General features: G+C 47.2%; 1 protein-coding gene across 1 annotated transcript; it reads right to left on the bottom strand.

The window, feature by feature from the left end:
• Positions 1 to 2,022: 2,022 nt before the first annotated feature.
• Positions 2,023 to 9,580, bottom strand: AMHR2 (anti-Mullerian hormone receptor type 2). The gene is made up of 10 exons (XM_033116261.1): positions 9,271 to 9,580; positions 8,842 to 9,033; positions 8,499 to 8,573; positions 8,189 to 8,313; positions 7,846 to 8,076; positions 6,388 to 6,502; positions 6,076 to 6,248; positions 5,721 to 5,868; positions 5,412 to 5,548; positions 2,023 to 4,503 (listed from the first exon to the last, which is right to left on the bottom strand). Exons 1-10 carry the CDS (start codon positions 9,572 to 9,574, stop codon positions 4,294 to 4,296), a joined length of 1,710 nt encoding a protein of 569 aa, XP_032972152.1. The 5' UTR covers positions 9,575 to 9,580; the 3' UTR covers positions 2,023 to 4,293.
• Positions 9,581 to 15,236: the final 5,656 nt, after the last annotated feature.

The raw sequence follows: 15,236 nt of genomic DNA, 5'->3' as shown, positions 1-15,236 counted from the left end.
TCAGAGAATCTTGGGATTTGTCTGTTTATTTATTTATTTGGAAAGAAAAGCAGGTTTATTCAAAATGCCAGCATTCTGGGAGAATCAAAGCTTGGGTTTTTGAAGGAGACAGATGGAGAAATGCATAAGAAGCGGTAACAGACAGAAAGGAAAATATGGACCCCTCCTCCAGGGTATATGTAAAGGAAAAAAACAGCTACTACTCCAGGAAAAGCAAGTTCATTTTAATGCATGGAGGAAGGTGAAGGGGACATTCAGAGAAGAGGTTGCAGCTATAGAAGATTTTGTAAATATTTCCTGAGACCTGAGGTAAATACTATAGATATGCAAAGTAGTATAAGACACATGTCTCTTACTTTCTAAGAACGTTAGGTAGTCCTATGGGAGGTAAGTAAAGGCATAAAACTATGGCACAGGACAAAATATGTGTCACTTTGTAAGCTCTTCGGCCTTTTCCTATCACATCTATGGGTCAATAAACATTTACTGAAAATATCATGCACGTCAAAAGTGAGTGGCACTCTTCTTGAACAGATGAGAAGAACGAGGCTCAGAAAGAAGTAGCTTATTGCAGCTTCCACCCTCGTTAGTGGTAGATTGAAATCAGGAACTCACAACTCTATTCCATCCACCAGGCTGTAGTCCTGAACTGGGAACGAGAAGGAATATAAACTATGTTTCTCAACACCCTCCATGCTTTCAGCTAGTCTAGGTGAGAATATGATGCTCACGAATGAAATAATTTTAGCAAACAACATATCAATATGCACAAAATATGCTACAAATTGCCAAAGGGAGGCAGTGTAAAGTCACATGTGGTTTTTCAAGGAATATTTCCGGGTGATGGGAAATTTCTTTACACGCTTTTCCTAAATTCTTTAAGTAATTCATGAGAATTACAGAAAAGGAGAAGTAAAAAGCAAACTACTTTTGAGGTCCCATCACCCAAATAGAATCACTATTGTTAATATTTTGGTGTTTTTCCATCTAATCTTTCTTTCTAGGTATAGACTTCTAAAATGAATAGAATACAGTCGATCCTTGCACGACACGGGTTTAAACTGTGCAGGTCTACTTATACACAGGTTTGTTTCAACAAATACCTATACTGTTCTCCATCCACAGCTGGGAGTGTGCAGATGCAAAGGACCCAAAGTATGCATTGATCTACATTTTATATAAGGGACTTAAGCATCAGAGAATTTGGGTATCTGAAGGGAGTCCTGGAACCAATCATCCACAAATACAAAGGGACAGCTTCAACTGGGAGGGAGTCAAACGTTATAAGACATTTTCAACTAGGTGGGGGTTGGTGCCCTGAACCCCCATGTTGTTCAACGGTCAATTGTATTTAATTTTAATAGACAAAACACGCAAAAAGTTCAAAATTCAAGAGGTAAAAATAAAGGTAGTAAAAAGATCAGTCTTCTTCCCATCATCCGCCACATCTGTCGTCAGCCACAGTGTTCCTCCCAGGGTTCCACCTCTATTCATAGATTCATGTTTCCAAGTTTCTAGAAAGCTTGTTTGCATGCATGTTGCCTCTCCGTGAGCGTGGAGTCACACTCGTCATGGCAATATCATACTAGCCAAACACTGCATTTGTGACGTAACCTTCACAACTGGGACTTTAATATTTTATCATAGAATCATGGAATTACAGGGTTGGAAATCACTTAGAGAATCATTCATTCAACTTCCTGAGAAGAATAAATAAATAAACTTTTGTAAGAGTTCACAGTTAGGAGAGCCAAGATGGTAATCTAGGTTTTCTGGCTTGTACATCAGCGATCCCTTCAATACAACATTTTATAATACACTCACTCAAGAATACTATCAGAAAATGTGTTATTTCCCACAACCCTCCCTTTGTTCCTTACATTTATGGCCTCTCTGAAGTTTTGGAGCTGGTCATAGTCATTGTTTTTTTAATGTTTTATTTTTTTTAAGAACTGTTATAGATTTACAGAAAAATTGAGGTGATACTTTTCATATTCCCCACACCCAGTTCCCGTTATAAACATCGTAACATTAACAGCATGTTTGTTACCTAATGAACCAATATTTATTCATGATTATTAACTAAACTCCATACTTTATTCAGATTATTTTAGTTTTTACCCAACGTCCTTTTTCTATTCCAGGATCTTATCCAGGCTATCGCATTCCATTTTGTCGTCATCATCATGTTTCCTTAGGTTCCTCTTGGTTGTGACAGTTTCTCAGACTTTGTTTTTGGTGATCTTAACAGTTGTGAGGAGGACTGGATGGGTATTTTGTAAAATGTGCCTCTCCTGGGATTTGTGTGTTTTTCTTGTGATTATAGGTTTATTTTTGATTTAACATAACATAACACTAGGCTTGCAGCATAGGTTTGTACGCATACATTATTTTCATGTGACATTATCCATTTCTAAAAATTTATGACATTTTCATAAACATCGTTTTTAATGATGAAAACTCCTGCTCTGTTACTTAAGATCTATGTGGGCTTGGACACATTCCTGAACTTCGCTGAGCCCTTGGTTTCCTCCTCTACAATGGTGTTCAAAAGATTGTCATGAAACAGTAGACTTGAGCAGAGGCAAAACACAATGCAAAGTTATATTTAAAGATTATTCAGAGTGGTATTTAACCTAGATTGGGGGAACATAGGCAGCCCAGAGGCAACGGCAGTAGTTTAGGGTCCCAGATCCAGGAGGAAGGAAAGGGAGGATGGTGCTCAGAGGCAGGTCCTGCCGCTGCAACCTCCGTGGGGCCTGAGAACTAACTGGATATGGACAGGACGAACTGGGGCCGCTGGAGCGGAAGAGAACACCTTTGCTGGGATCCTCCAAGACCAAGAGAAATTTGGTCTCCTTCGGGGTCAGGAAAGAGGGCGATGGCAGACCTGCTGGTGAGGGGGGAGGCAGGAGCTTGGATTTGAATGTGTTAAGTTTCAGGTGATGGCTGCCCATTCGAGTGATGGTGTCTTGTAGAGAATTAGAGATGTGAGTCTGAAGAAAGGTGAAGTCTCAGGGCTTGGGAGTGGATGGGCTCTCCAGAGGCTAATCCTGGAACTCTAGAACAACTAAGCTAGAAAGGGGCTAGAGATCATCTCAACTACTCCCGTTTACGAAGTCTCCCCTAAGGCCAGGTGCTGTATGTACAAGATCTGTCACTTTCTTTTTCACCCTGAATTGACCCTACGAGCAGGGTAAGTGTTTTTATCCACACTTTACACACGATAAAATTAAGATTCCAAAGGTTGAGTAACTTGCCCCATCACATAGAGCTAGTTGGTCACTGAGCAGGAAGCAAACCTGTTGTGATAAAGCCAGAACTCCCCCATGGTTCTTCTGCTATTAGACCAGAAGGCCTCTGACCCCTATTTGGCAAATGAGGAACATGAGCCCCAGAAAGAGGAAGTAACTGGCCCAAGGGCACTCAGGTAGTTAGAAACTGAGTTAGGGCTACAAACCAGGCACCTGTAATTGGACTGACCCTGAGGGGCAACCAGTGTTAAAGGGACTTGGGGCAGGAAAGAAAAGCCAATAGAGAAAACACACAAAAAGAAATGAAGGAAGAACTTCTCTGCAGGGCTCACGAGGCCTTGCCTACAGTTCTCCAGTCACCTCTTCTCTCCCCACCACACCTCCCACACTTTTACTCCCCAGGCTACTTACTGTTTCTTGCTGTACCTCATGATAACACACTTCACTGGGCCAGGAAGGCCCTACTGCCCCCAACACTCCTGGAAAACTGCTCATTCAAGACCCCGCTTATGCATCCTGTGCTGTGTGAGGCCTTCCCACTCACACCTCAGGAGAGGATACTCCCTCCAAGGACACAGTACAGGACCCCAACAAAGTGAACTGTGGGTCTCTGAGCACCTTCAGAGCAGCAATTCATCGTTTCCATCCTTCTTTCGCCAGTGCCTTGCATGAGATCCCACAAAATAAAGGCTTGTGAAGGAGAAGGAAGAGAGGCAGAGCCCAGGATCACAGGAAGGGAGGAAGACCCGAAAACGTGGAGTCAGGAAAGCTGGCTTTATCTCTTTCCTGTGCACACCTCCCCTCAGTCACTGGTCAGAACTGCAGTGGACGGATACCCGCAGAAGCATCCAGGCATTTGGCGAGTAGGAAAGCAGTGGTGAAGCAGGATACACAAACATATGATCAGCGTAGTTATGTTTGCACGTACATAGATTACACATAAACTGCATATTTACACCTGAGAAATAGGACCCACAGGTTGAGAATTCCTGGAACAAAGGCCTTGCTGAATGTGAAATGGCAGGCTCTCAGCTGAAGCCTACAAGGAAGAGTGGCAATGGGGAGGAGTTGAGAGACAGTCTTCTGGGCAGAGAGGTGGGCAGCTCTGTGAAGAGCCCTCGGGGAAGGAGTGGGCCTCCTGAGGACGTGCCAGGGAAGCCAGGCGCTGCTGTACACACTCAGCTGTCAGCCGAGCTTCCGGGTCTGCATCCCAGCAGTCCTCCAGGAGCTCTCTCAGGCCAGCAGGGTCCTGGGAAGAATGAGGAGGCAAGCTTCACTCCAGGATCCTGAGTAGCCCCAAGTGGCCCCCAAGATTAAAAGGTGTCTACCAGTGCAGTTTTCAACACTCTTCTGATCTTTCTTGGAGCAAGACTCCTCTCCCCCCTCACTGAAATCCAGCCCTCTGGATCTTGCTCCCTGAACAGGTTCTCTGGGTGCCTTTTCCTCTGAGGTCCACCTTTTCCTCTGAGGAGTTCATTCCAGTTAATGGCTTAACATGTCGATGGGAAATTGTTCTCCTTCCTTTCAGGCAAACAAGGTCTTCCGAAAATAATGTCTGGGCCACTGTTATCTAACCCAGCAGATACTTGTGCAGTGAAAACTTCAGACCAGGTATTTCAGACCAGGTAGTAGGAGAAGGGGCTTCCTGTTAGGAAACTATTTGTACAGACCTCTGAAATTTCACTTTTAGGCAACTGCTTTAACCCTTTATACCTAGAACTGGATGTTATTGAGTCATGGCAGAAACACCAATGTGTAGGACAGAACAAGGCATTATTGGATTGAATGGTGTGCACCAGTGTACTAGGAAAGGAGCCATCTTGGGGGCAAAGCTCAGGGCAGAAATAAAGCCAAGGAGGGCTTCCTAGAGCAGGGGACTGAGGAATAGAGCTAACTGATGGTGGAGAGAGAGAAGAGAGACAGACTGGGCAAGACTGAGCAGCAGGAAGGTGTGAGTGTCAGGAATGAGCTGTGTGAGACTTACGGTGGAAGAGGATGAACCGAGGTACTGAGAGTTTGCTCAGCTCAGCGGAACATGAGCAAGGAGTGGTGGGAGATGAGCACGTAGGAGTAGAGGGACTAGTCCTGGCAGATAAGACCTGGAAGCCCATGCCCAGTCTTTCCAGGTCCCCAGCCCACCAGCCTCTGGCCTCTTACTGTGGCGAAGCAACGCCAAGTGGGTGGGATGTATGGGCGCCTCCTCTCCTCCACTGCCAAGGTCCACAGCTCACAGGTGGTGGGAGTGCTTCCCAGTTCTGCCTCGTAGGCCAGTTGGAAGGGTGGTGGTCTGCTGTCTGGGAAAAGCACATGGGGCTAGGTGTCAGCTAGCACTAAGGGTGCCTTCCTTGTGGAAAGACCAAGGCAGAGAAGAGCAGAGCTTCCTGGATCAGGAGGTGGGTGGGTCTGAAATCGATGGGTGAGGCATTGGGGAAGAAGGAGCAGGTGGACTGTCGCACCCATCCTTACCAGGTCGCAAATCTGGGCAGCGGCTCAGGATTTCCCACAAGAGCAGAGCCAGAGAATAAACGTCGGCTCGCCGGAGGGCCGTGCCCCAGTCCTGTAGGTCCAGAGTCTTGTCCAAGAGCTCTGGCGCCATGTACCTCTGGGTGCCAGCCTGAAGAGCGAGGCATGAAGGGCCAAGAATCACCTCCTTGGCAAGTCTCACCGTAACACTGGTCCATGCAACATCCCCCAACTACAGACTCAGCAATGTCCCAAACACTGTAGGCACTGCTGCACGGTTGCTACAGCAACGGGTGCTACAGCATCAGCACCACCACGATCCTCCTGGGCCTCGTCCTTATCCAGAGTACTTACTTACCTCCATGATGGCAGCTGGGCCTTGGGGTTGAGTGGGGGCCCAGGCAGGGGGCTGAGTGAGGCCAGGGAGCACCAAGGCAAGGCCCAGGTCTCCAATGGCACATGACCCATCCTCCCGAATGAGCACATTTTGGCTGCTCAGATCTCGGTGGGCTATACCTGGTTTATATTGGCCTGTGGGAGAAGCCAAGGTTAAAGGGGCATGGATCTTCTTCCTTTCTCTTTTGACCCAATCCTTCCCCTCCAAGCTAAGGGAGAATCAGAAATAGTGTGGCTCTGGACTCCCACGGCTTCCTGATCCCAGCTCACCCACCATCCTGCCAGCGCTCCTCATGGAGAAACGCCAGGCCCTGCGCCAGGGACAGTGCCATCCTCAGGGAACGTCCCCAATCACTGGTGTGCTGGGTCAAGTAGTGGCACAGGGAGCCCTGGTGAGAAATAGAGAGAACAGGGGGACACACAAAACTGGAGGTGGCTGCTCCACCCCAGGGATGCCGAGATCAACTGCATCTCCCAGCAGACTGACTCACGGACACATCCCGGCCAAGACAGCAGGCAGTAGAGGAGTGAGAACGAGCATCAGTCATATTGACAGGAAAAATAGTAACTCTAGCTCAAGTGTCCTGTGCACTTACTGGGGGCCAAGCCTCTTGTAATCCTCACAACCACCCTAGGAGTTATGTACTCCTGTCACTCCCATTTTACAGGTGAGGAGTTTGAGAGAGAGAGAAGTAAGCTTGCTGGAAGTCACTTGGTGAGAGAGAAGTGGAGCTTGAACCGAAGCGGTCTGATGCTAGCGTCACTTACTATTAAGCACCTTATACTGGCTCGGAGGACTTGGGACAAAGACAGAAACAGAAGAGGCAGGGCGAGCTAGGCTGGGGCACCTCTCATGAACCACCTGGCCTGAGGTGTTAGGCCTGCATGGTAGAGCTGACCGATGGGTAGAACCTTTGGGTAGGAGAGTGGTAGGTGGGGAGCAAGTAGGAATTGGAGGGAAAGGAGCAACAGAGTCCCTCATTTGACAAACACTGAGCACCTTCAGTGTGCCAAGCAAGTGAAACAAACAAACAAAACCACAGAAGCAATGATTTTTGAGCTGAGCATTGAGGCATTTTTGAGCTGATCAAAGAGGGGACTTTCCAGAATTCAAGATAAGGAAAGTGGAGCTATAGGTCTGATAAGTCCCAAGTCCTTAGTAGGTCCACAACATGGGGTATGGTTTGGCCCCTGCCTTCCTCTTCTTCTTCATCCTCCCCTCGAGTCACATGTCCTTCCTCTTCTCTTGTAGTACCATGGTGCTCTTTTGGCACCTAACACACTTGACAGTTTACACTCATTTTTGTGTTTACTTGACACTTCTTTCTCCCCCACTACTCCATAAAATCTGTAAAGGCAGGGAGGGCCTGGGTGTGTTTTCTCTAGCACTCAGCACAGTGCCTGACACACAATTCATAAATGTTTGTTGAATGAATATGTGAATGAGTTTGGAGGGCTATGTCTGGAGGTGTTTCTTTAACAATGATTTTATTTAAGGTATGGAATATGAATTGTTTTGATTTCTCCTTTTCTTTATCTATTTTATGAGTTAAAAATATTAGCCAGTGTAATAAAACAGAAAAAAAACAATACAAATCAGTTTTACTGTTTTAGAGAAGAGGAAATCTAAAGCGGAAGAACAAGCATGGTCAGGGCACAGCGGCCATGCAGCCCCCACCCACCTGCATTCACATACAGGCAAACCCACACGTAGGCATTCCTTGATCCTCACCTTGGGGTGTAGTTCCAACACCAGCAGGGGCCCAGAGGGCAGGGGGCCAGGGCCTCCCCTGCTGGCAGTGATAAAGCGGACAACGTAGTCATGCCGCAGGCCTGGCAGCTCATACAATGCTCTCTCAGCTCGGAACTGGGCCACAGCCCTCAGGGGGAAGGCCTTGATGGCTACCAGCTTGCCTTGCAGCTGCCCAGCCCACACAATGGCGTGACCTCCTTCCCGGATGACCTGGTGGGGACACGGCGCTGGGTGCAGGCTGCAGCCGGTACCAGGGCCAGGCTTCCTCCCCAGCACACCCTCTGGGAGGGACTAGTGGGCCCTTCTCTCCCTCCCTGGGCACCTGGGAGAAGCACAGCTCAGGCAGCTCAGGCAGCTCTGCACTCCAATCCCTGTTGGAGTCTGGTTCTGGCTCTGGCTCTGGCTCTGGCCCACCTTGCACTCTGCAGGCCTTTCGCTGCAGCAGAGCTGGGTAGAGAAGAGCCCTAGGGTCAGGATGCACAGGACGGAGACTGGGAAGGGGGCTTTGTGGGAAGTAATAGGGGTCAGGCTGTAAAGACCTCAGAACTAGGGGGACAGGGTAGTCTGGAAAGAGGCCAGCGCTTCGGGGCTGTGTCTTGGGGTCACAAGGGAGGGATGAGGCAGATTAGTACCCAGGATGATGCTGCCCAGCAGCAGCAGGACGAGGAACAGCCCCAGCAGCACCACCGCCATCCAGATGGACTCGCCTGGGCGTTAAGACAAGAATGCAGGCGGGATGTGGCCTGCCCCAAATCCACTCTCTGCTCCTCTCCCCCTCCTCAGAGATCTTGCTTCTGGACCCACCCCCACCCTGGTCACAAGCCCCCTTATCTACCAGTCACCAGGGCAACCAACTTCTCAAGGCCAGGAGGAGGGAAGCTTGGACGGGGGTAGGGTGAGAACTGGCCCTAGTTCTACCTCTCATCCTAACCTGGTCCCCAGCCCCCATCCAACTTCAGCACCCCCGGGGGCTACCTGGGATAGCCTGGGGACCCTGGGAGCCAGGAGTCCCAGGGCTCCCCAGAGGAGGCAGTTGGCTGTAGTTGGCATTGCAGAAGTCAGTGCCACAGGAGCAGGTGAAGAGAGTGGAGCTGGGGCTGGGCTGGGCTCGGGGGCTCGGGTCACAGTGGGGGGACTCACAGCCTGGCTCATCACTGTCTCGGCAGCCTGATAGGGTAGGATTAGAAGAGGAGAGAGAAAGAGACAGAGAGAGAGCGTGCACACATAGTGGGGTCTGAGAACAGAGAGGAGAAATCCCTTCTCAGAGGCATCCCTTCCATTAGAGGGGCTTTTCTTTCCCTCCACACATCCCGTTTCTCCTCCTCTCCCTCAGCTGCCACCCCCACCCCAGGATGGACCTATCTCCCACCCCAGCTATCACCTGCCGGGTGCTTTGACATTCACCTTGCATCTCCACCTGTGCCTGGTCTTGGGTCAGGTTCCAGATCCCAAAGCAGCAGCGGCTGTAGAGGCAGCGGATAACCCTGGGGGGCCCTGGCCCTGCATCTAGCAGCCTCCCCAGTGTCTTTGTGCTTCCTCGCACTCGGGGGGCCTCAAAGAACACACAGGTCCGTCTGCTTGGGGGTGCTGTGGCCCAGGGTGGGGAGAGGGGAGGATTCAACACAGGAGTGAATACAGGGGCAAAAACAGCAGGCAAAAGGAGAGACAAAATATGTTTCATATTCCAGGCCCAGCACGGTAAAGCCATGGGAGGAAACAGGGCCATCAGAGTCCTAGAACCTGACCCCCCACCAGGGGGACACATGGCTCTACCCTTCACCCTCACATACCAACCCCACTCACCACTCTTCCAAAGGGGTGGCTGTGGCTTCAAGTGCCTCTTTCCCTCAGTGGGTGAGTGGAAAGACCCTGGCCCTCCTGTAGACACTTACCTTGCACAGCTGCAGGAAGCAGCGCCCCAAGCCCCAGAGTACCCAGCATCATTTTGAAGGAGGCAGAAGCAGGAGGGGAGCAGGAGCCAGCACAGCTGCCCCTGGCCAGAGCTTCCTTCACATACAGGGCACTGTGGGGCTTCTGATCCCTCAGTCCCCAACTCCGCCCCCCCTCCCTCTTCCCAGTCTCTGTGGGGGAGACGGCTGCTGTGGGGGAGAGGATGGTTGTGGGGAAAAGCAAGGAGAGAGAGGAGGAGCAGAGAACCAATCTCATATCCTCCTCTCCTCAGCCACCTCCTCTTTTCTCTGCAAAGTGGGAGGCGGGCGCCTTGGAGGCCCAGCTAAGAACCCAGTGATGCCTAACTGACCCTGGAATCAAGTCCTGGATCCTGCCAGCCAGGAAACCAAAGTGAGGTCAAGTGCTCAGAGCCATTCATCTGTGCCCAAGAACCTTTCTAACCCTTGTTTTCAGGGCTCAGATCCACAGTTCCATGGGGAGAGAGGCTTCACAGCCCATACTAGATAGAGTTGACCTCATTTTCCAAACTCAAGAATTAGAGAGCAGTTATATAAAATTTCTCAGAGTTAGGGCCAGCCCTGTGGCTCAGGCGGTTAGAGCTCCATGCTCCTAACTCCGAAGGCTGCAGGTTCGATTCCCACATGGGCCAGTGAGCTCTCAACCACAAGGTTGCCAGTTCAATTCCTTCAGTCCCGCAAGGGATGGTGTGCTCCGCCCCCTGCAACTAAGATTGAACACAGCACCTTGAGCTGAGCTGCCGCTGAGCTCCCGGATGGCTCAGTTGGTTGGAGCGCGTCCTCTCAACCACAAGGTTGCCGGTTCAACTCCCGCAAGGGATTGTGGGCTGCACCCCCTGCAACTAGTAACGGCAACTGGACCTGGAGCTGAGCTGCGCCCTCCACAACTAAAGACTGAAAGGACAACTTGAAGCTGAACGGCACCCTTCACAACTAAGATTGAAAGGACAACAACTTGACTTGGAAAAAAGGCCTGGAAGTACACACACTGTTCCCCAATAAAGTCCTGTTCCCTTTCCCCAATAAAAAAAAAAAAATTCTCAGAGTTAAAAATACAAAACACATTGAAAATGGTATAATGGTAAGTTTTATGTTACCAAATTTTTAAAAATCACTTTGAGTCACACACTGAACAAATTACCATTGTTGAAAACAAACTTTTATTGAGCACCTATGTGCTAGGGCACAGCTATGCGTTTTGCAATCACCTCATCTAATTCTCCTATTGAATTACTTATTATCTTCACTTTATCAGTAAGAAAGCTGAGCTTCTGTAACTAGCCCAAGGTGATTGGAACCTAGGTTAAATCACCTAACCTAAACTGGAGTTAGGTTAAGTCTAACTCCAAAGCCCAGGCCCTGTTCTTTGCATTATGCCATGATGCCCGAAAACAAATACAAAACTCAGCAATAAAAAATATTTCCATTTAGTACAGTATTTGAATATTTGAATTTGGATTGTTGTGAAAAGATGCACCATTACCTGCCAGCAGGCCGTTAACTAGAAAGGGATGGTGCAGTTCAAACTATCACCACTAGAGGTCAGCAGACGTAGGAGAAACTCGAGGGCAGAGAGGGGGCCTCTTCTGATGGCTGACTAATATCCGTACTAGCACACCTCTATCTATTAAGCTGCAGGGACTGTAGAATGTGAAGGGAGGCACAGAGCGTACAGCGGGAATGTCAGCACGGCGATGGAAGGAGAGGCGATAGAGAGTCAGGAGTCCAATTCCACCAGACTCAGAAAACTAATAGATTATTTCCACCTGTGAGCAGCTGGCTCCCATGAGAATGAGAGTCAGAGGGGACCCGTTTCCTGTTTTCCTAGCCTGTCACCCTTGTGGCTACCTAGAAACCCTTTCTGGGAATGGTCTAGCTTTGACAAGGGATGATAGTCTGAGTATTAATTCTTTGATTCTGGAGCCTTTCTCCTGGGGAGCCTGAGTGAGTACAACTCCAGCAGTTGTGAAGCCAAAGCTGTAGGAATGATGAGGGCTAGAGGCAGATGGACAGCTGCCCATCCCTCCATGGGCCCTTCTGGGAGTCTGTAGGACCCGGCCAGTAAGATGACTGGAATGTACTTAGTTACAGCTATCTTCCTTCACCAGCTCTCAGATCAGATATGAGGTGGGAGTGGGGGATAGGGGGAGTACTTGAAGGTCAAATAACTTCTTGTGTCTGGAGTGTCTCAAGAGACTATCTCCTCCAGAGGAGAGCGAGGTACGGATCAGGCAGAAAGCAGAGGCTCCTCACCCAAAGGTTTGGATAACCACTCCTCTCAAAGATAGAAACGTTCCAGCCAGGTTTATAGAAAGTATACCAGCTCTGGGCATTCAGTTTAGAGCTGAGATGGTGATAAAAGGGGTAAAAATCTGGGAGCTGAGAGATTAGGTAGGTCCTGAGAAAGGACCTGAGCATAGGAAATAAAGGCTTCCTGGATTCCACATACACAATGATCTTCATCAGACTCCTGACTAAAAGTCTGTAGTGGCTCAATAATTGATCTTTGACTACAAGGCTAAAGTGAGTTGTTTATTCATTCAACTCAGAAAATATCTATTAGGTCCCAGCCTTAAAAAGGTATTTCATTAGGTTCTGAGCCCGTAAAGATATGAGATTCCTGCCCTCCAGGAACTCAGTCTAGAAAGGCCGGAAAATAAATCAACAAGCAACCAGAAAATTATGTATTAGACCACAGGTATGAACAAGCAGCTACACATGCAGAAAGATCAAATAAGTTAATTTTGTCCAGGGCATAAAGGACAAGGGAAGAAAGGTGCCCAGAGGGTTTCACAGAGAAACGGACCTTTAAATTGTCTCAAAGGTAAACATACTAAAAACAAGTAAAAGGAGGGTGTTATAGGCAAAAGGAACAGCAAAAATACACACACAGAGGTATGAAGCAGAAAATCACCCTCGAGATAGACTGAGACCAGATTGGAAAGGTTTTCAATTCTATATCAAGGAGCTTAGACTTTTCCTAAAAGGAAAGGATTTTAGGCAGCGGTCTGGTGACAATGTGGAAGATGGATGACCGGGATTCAGGGAGACTAGAAGCAAGATCAGTTACAAGACCTAAGCAGTCGCCAAGGTGAGTACTAGGGCAGTAGAAATTTAAAAAAAAAAAACTGAGATACATTGTATTGGTAATGTTAACAGGACTGGTAATCAAATGAATGTTGGGAGATGAAAGGGAAAATTAAAAGATGATTTTTCAAAAATAAATGCTCATAGGGTAGTAAATACTATTGAGTGAGACGAGGAACACAAAGGTCATTTCCCTTTCTTACATGTTGAGTTTATCTGTGGGACATCCACATGAAAATGTTCAGTACGCAGACTGCCAGATTGGGAGAAAAGGTAGGGCTTAAGATTTGGGAGTCACTAACGTGTTTAAAAACTGAAAAGTACATGCGACTTGTTTAAGGGGGTGAAAGGGAGAGTAAGGACAGGACACAAGACAGCGAAACATCAACATTCAAGGGACAGAGGAAGAATGGCTATGAAGGAGACTAAAAAAATTAGAAAGGTTGAAGGAAAACCAAGAGAGTATCCGTTTCCACTCCATGGGAAGAAAGCTCAAGGTGCATGTTATTGCAGAGAGGTCTGAGGCAAAGGACTGAAAGACTACTGGAGCTGGCAACAAGCCTGCCAATGTTTCTAAGAAACAATTTGGGAAAAGAAAGGTGCTGAACAAAGTGGCCTGAGGGTGAATAAAAGAGGAAAATTGAGGGTAAACTATTTTCACTAACTTTGGAAATGGAAAGAACTAAGTCAATAGCTTAAAGAAGAAGCAGAGATTTTCAAAATGGAGAGAAGGAATTTTAACATGCTGATAGGCTGACAAAAGAGAACCCAGGCCGACTAAAGATAAAACGAGGAAATACCATCAAAACAAAGAACAAAAAGTCAAAGAAAATGAGCACAAGTGGCAGGGTTGGCTTTGCAAAGGAAAAGAAGTATTTTCTTCTAAGAAATTGGTGAATACATAGATGTTTGTAAGAATAGGACAAGGAAATTTGAGAAAATTCATGTTTCCATTTTCTCCATGAAATAGGAGGCAAATCATGTGCTGAAAAATTGGGTCAGGATTGGGAAACTTGTAATTAATGGCATCTGTCTCTATCGCCAGATTTGAAGTACTTGGTGGCAGGACCTGTCTTGATCATTTTTCATCCTCAACCTAGCTTAGTACCCAGCATACAGGAAGGGCTCAACAAATGTTTGCTGAATGAATAGATGGCACCACTATTAAATGCCCATTCAAGGCTGCAAAACCAAAAAACCCCCAAAAACAAAAAAATCCAAACAAAGTCCCCCAGTAAAGTCAAATGTTAACATGCTACATTGCAGCTGGCTACGTAAGAAAATCAAATGGCTGAATTTACCCAAGGGTGAGTCATTGACAAAGCAGACATCAGGAATCAGATGAGCAAAATAATCAAGAATGTTGGTAACCACGGTATAAACAATCAAGGATTTTTAGGTAGGAAGGGAAGCTGTAGGGAGACTGGAAAGATTGTCAGAATTTCAATTTCAGTTTCTGAAGGGCTCACAATCTAGATTCAATCATGTTAGACACAGGCTGATATTAACTGAATGTAAAATATTTTGGGGCTAGACCTTGGTTCCCAAACACAATTCTCCCACGAAAAGAACCAATGCTCCTTGGATAAATGCCTGATTCTAGGATTGGGGCAGGAAAAGTACAAGATGAGTGTGAAACATCTTGTTTATCAGAAGGTAAGAAGTGCTCAAAAAAAATAAAAGGATGTAGTCATATCAAAGGGACACAGGAGTCAACTTGAAAGAGCTCACCATGGTCAAAGCTGGGACAATCTGAACAAAACTAATGTAGTACGGGATTGTAACAAAATATAAATACACCCAACATTTAAATATAAAAAATGAGTGCACACTAATAAAAATTAACGGGGAAGAGTTTCCTCACAGAATTCCAAATACTCTGTATAGATATTACCCCACCGAAAGAGGAAGCTTCATTCCCATTAAAGGTGGTACACTTACTGACTTGCTTCCAAAGAACAGGGAAAGAGAACCTGGAGAAACCTGGCAAACACTACCTTATACAAGTGATGGTTACCTTCAGTATGTGGCTAGCACATACCCCGCGATAGGATGTGATGAGACGGGCATTTCTCCTGAGTGGTATTTTTTCCAAAAACCACTAAGCTCAATCTAATAATGAGAAAAACATCAGACAAACCTCAGATTTGGGGATATTCTATGGGACATCTGGCCAATACTCCCAAAGATTGGCAATGCCATGAAGAGAGATAAAAACTGTCATAGACCAGAGGAGACTGGGGAGACACATCAACTAAATGCAATGTGGTATCCTGGAATGGATCCTAGAACACAGAGAGGACATAACGGGAAAGCTGGTGAAACCCATTAAGCCTGGGGTTTAGATAATGTAAT

The sequence above is a fragment of the Rhinolophus ferrumequinum genome, chromosome 10, assembly GCF_004115265.2.
Source record: "Rhinolophus ferrumequinum isolate MPI-CBG mRhiFer1 chromosome 10, mRhiFer1_v1.p, whole genome shotgun sequence".
In the NCBI taxonomy this organism is placed as follows: Eukaryota; Metazoa; Chordata; class Mammalia; order Chiroptera; family Rhinolophidae; genus Rhinolophus; species Rhinolophus ferrumequinum.
The sequence above is the reverse complement of the archived record's forward strand: the minus strand, read 5'-3'. Positions and strand labels throughout refer to the sequence as shown.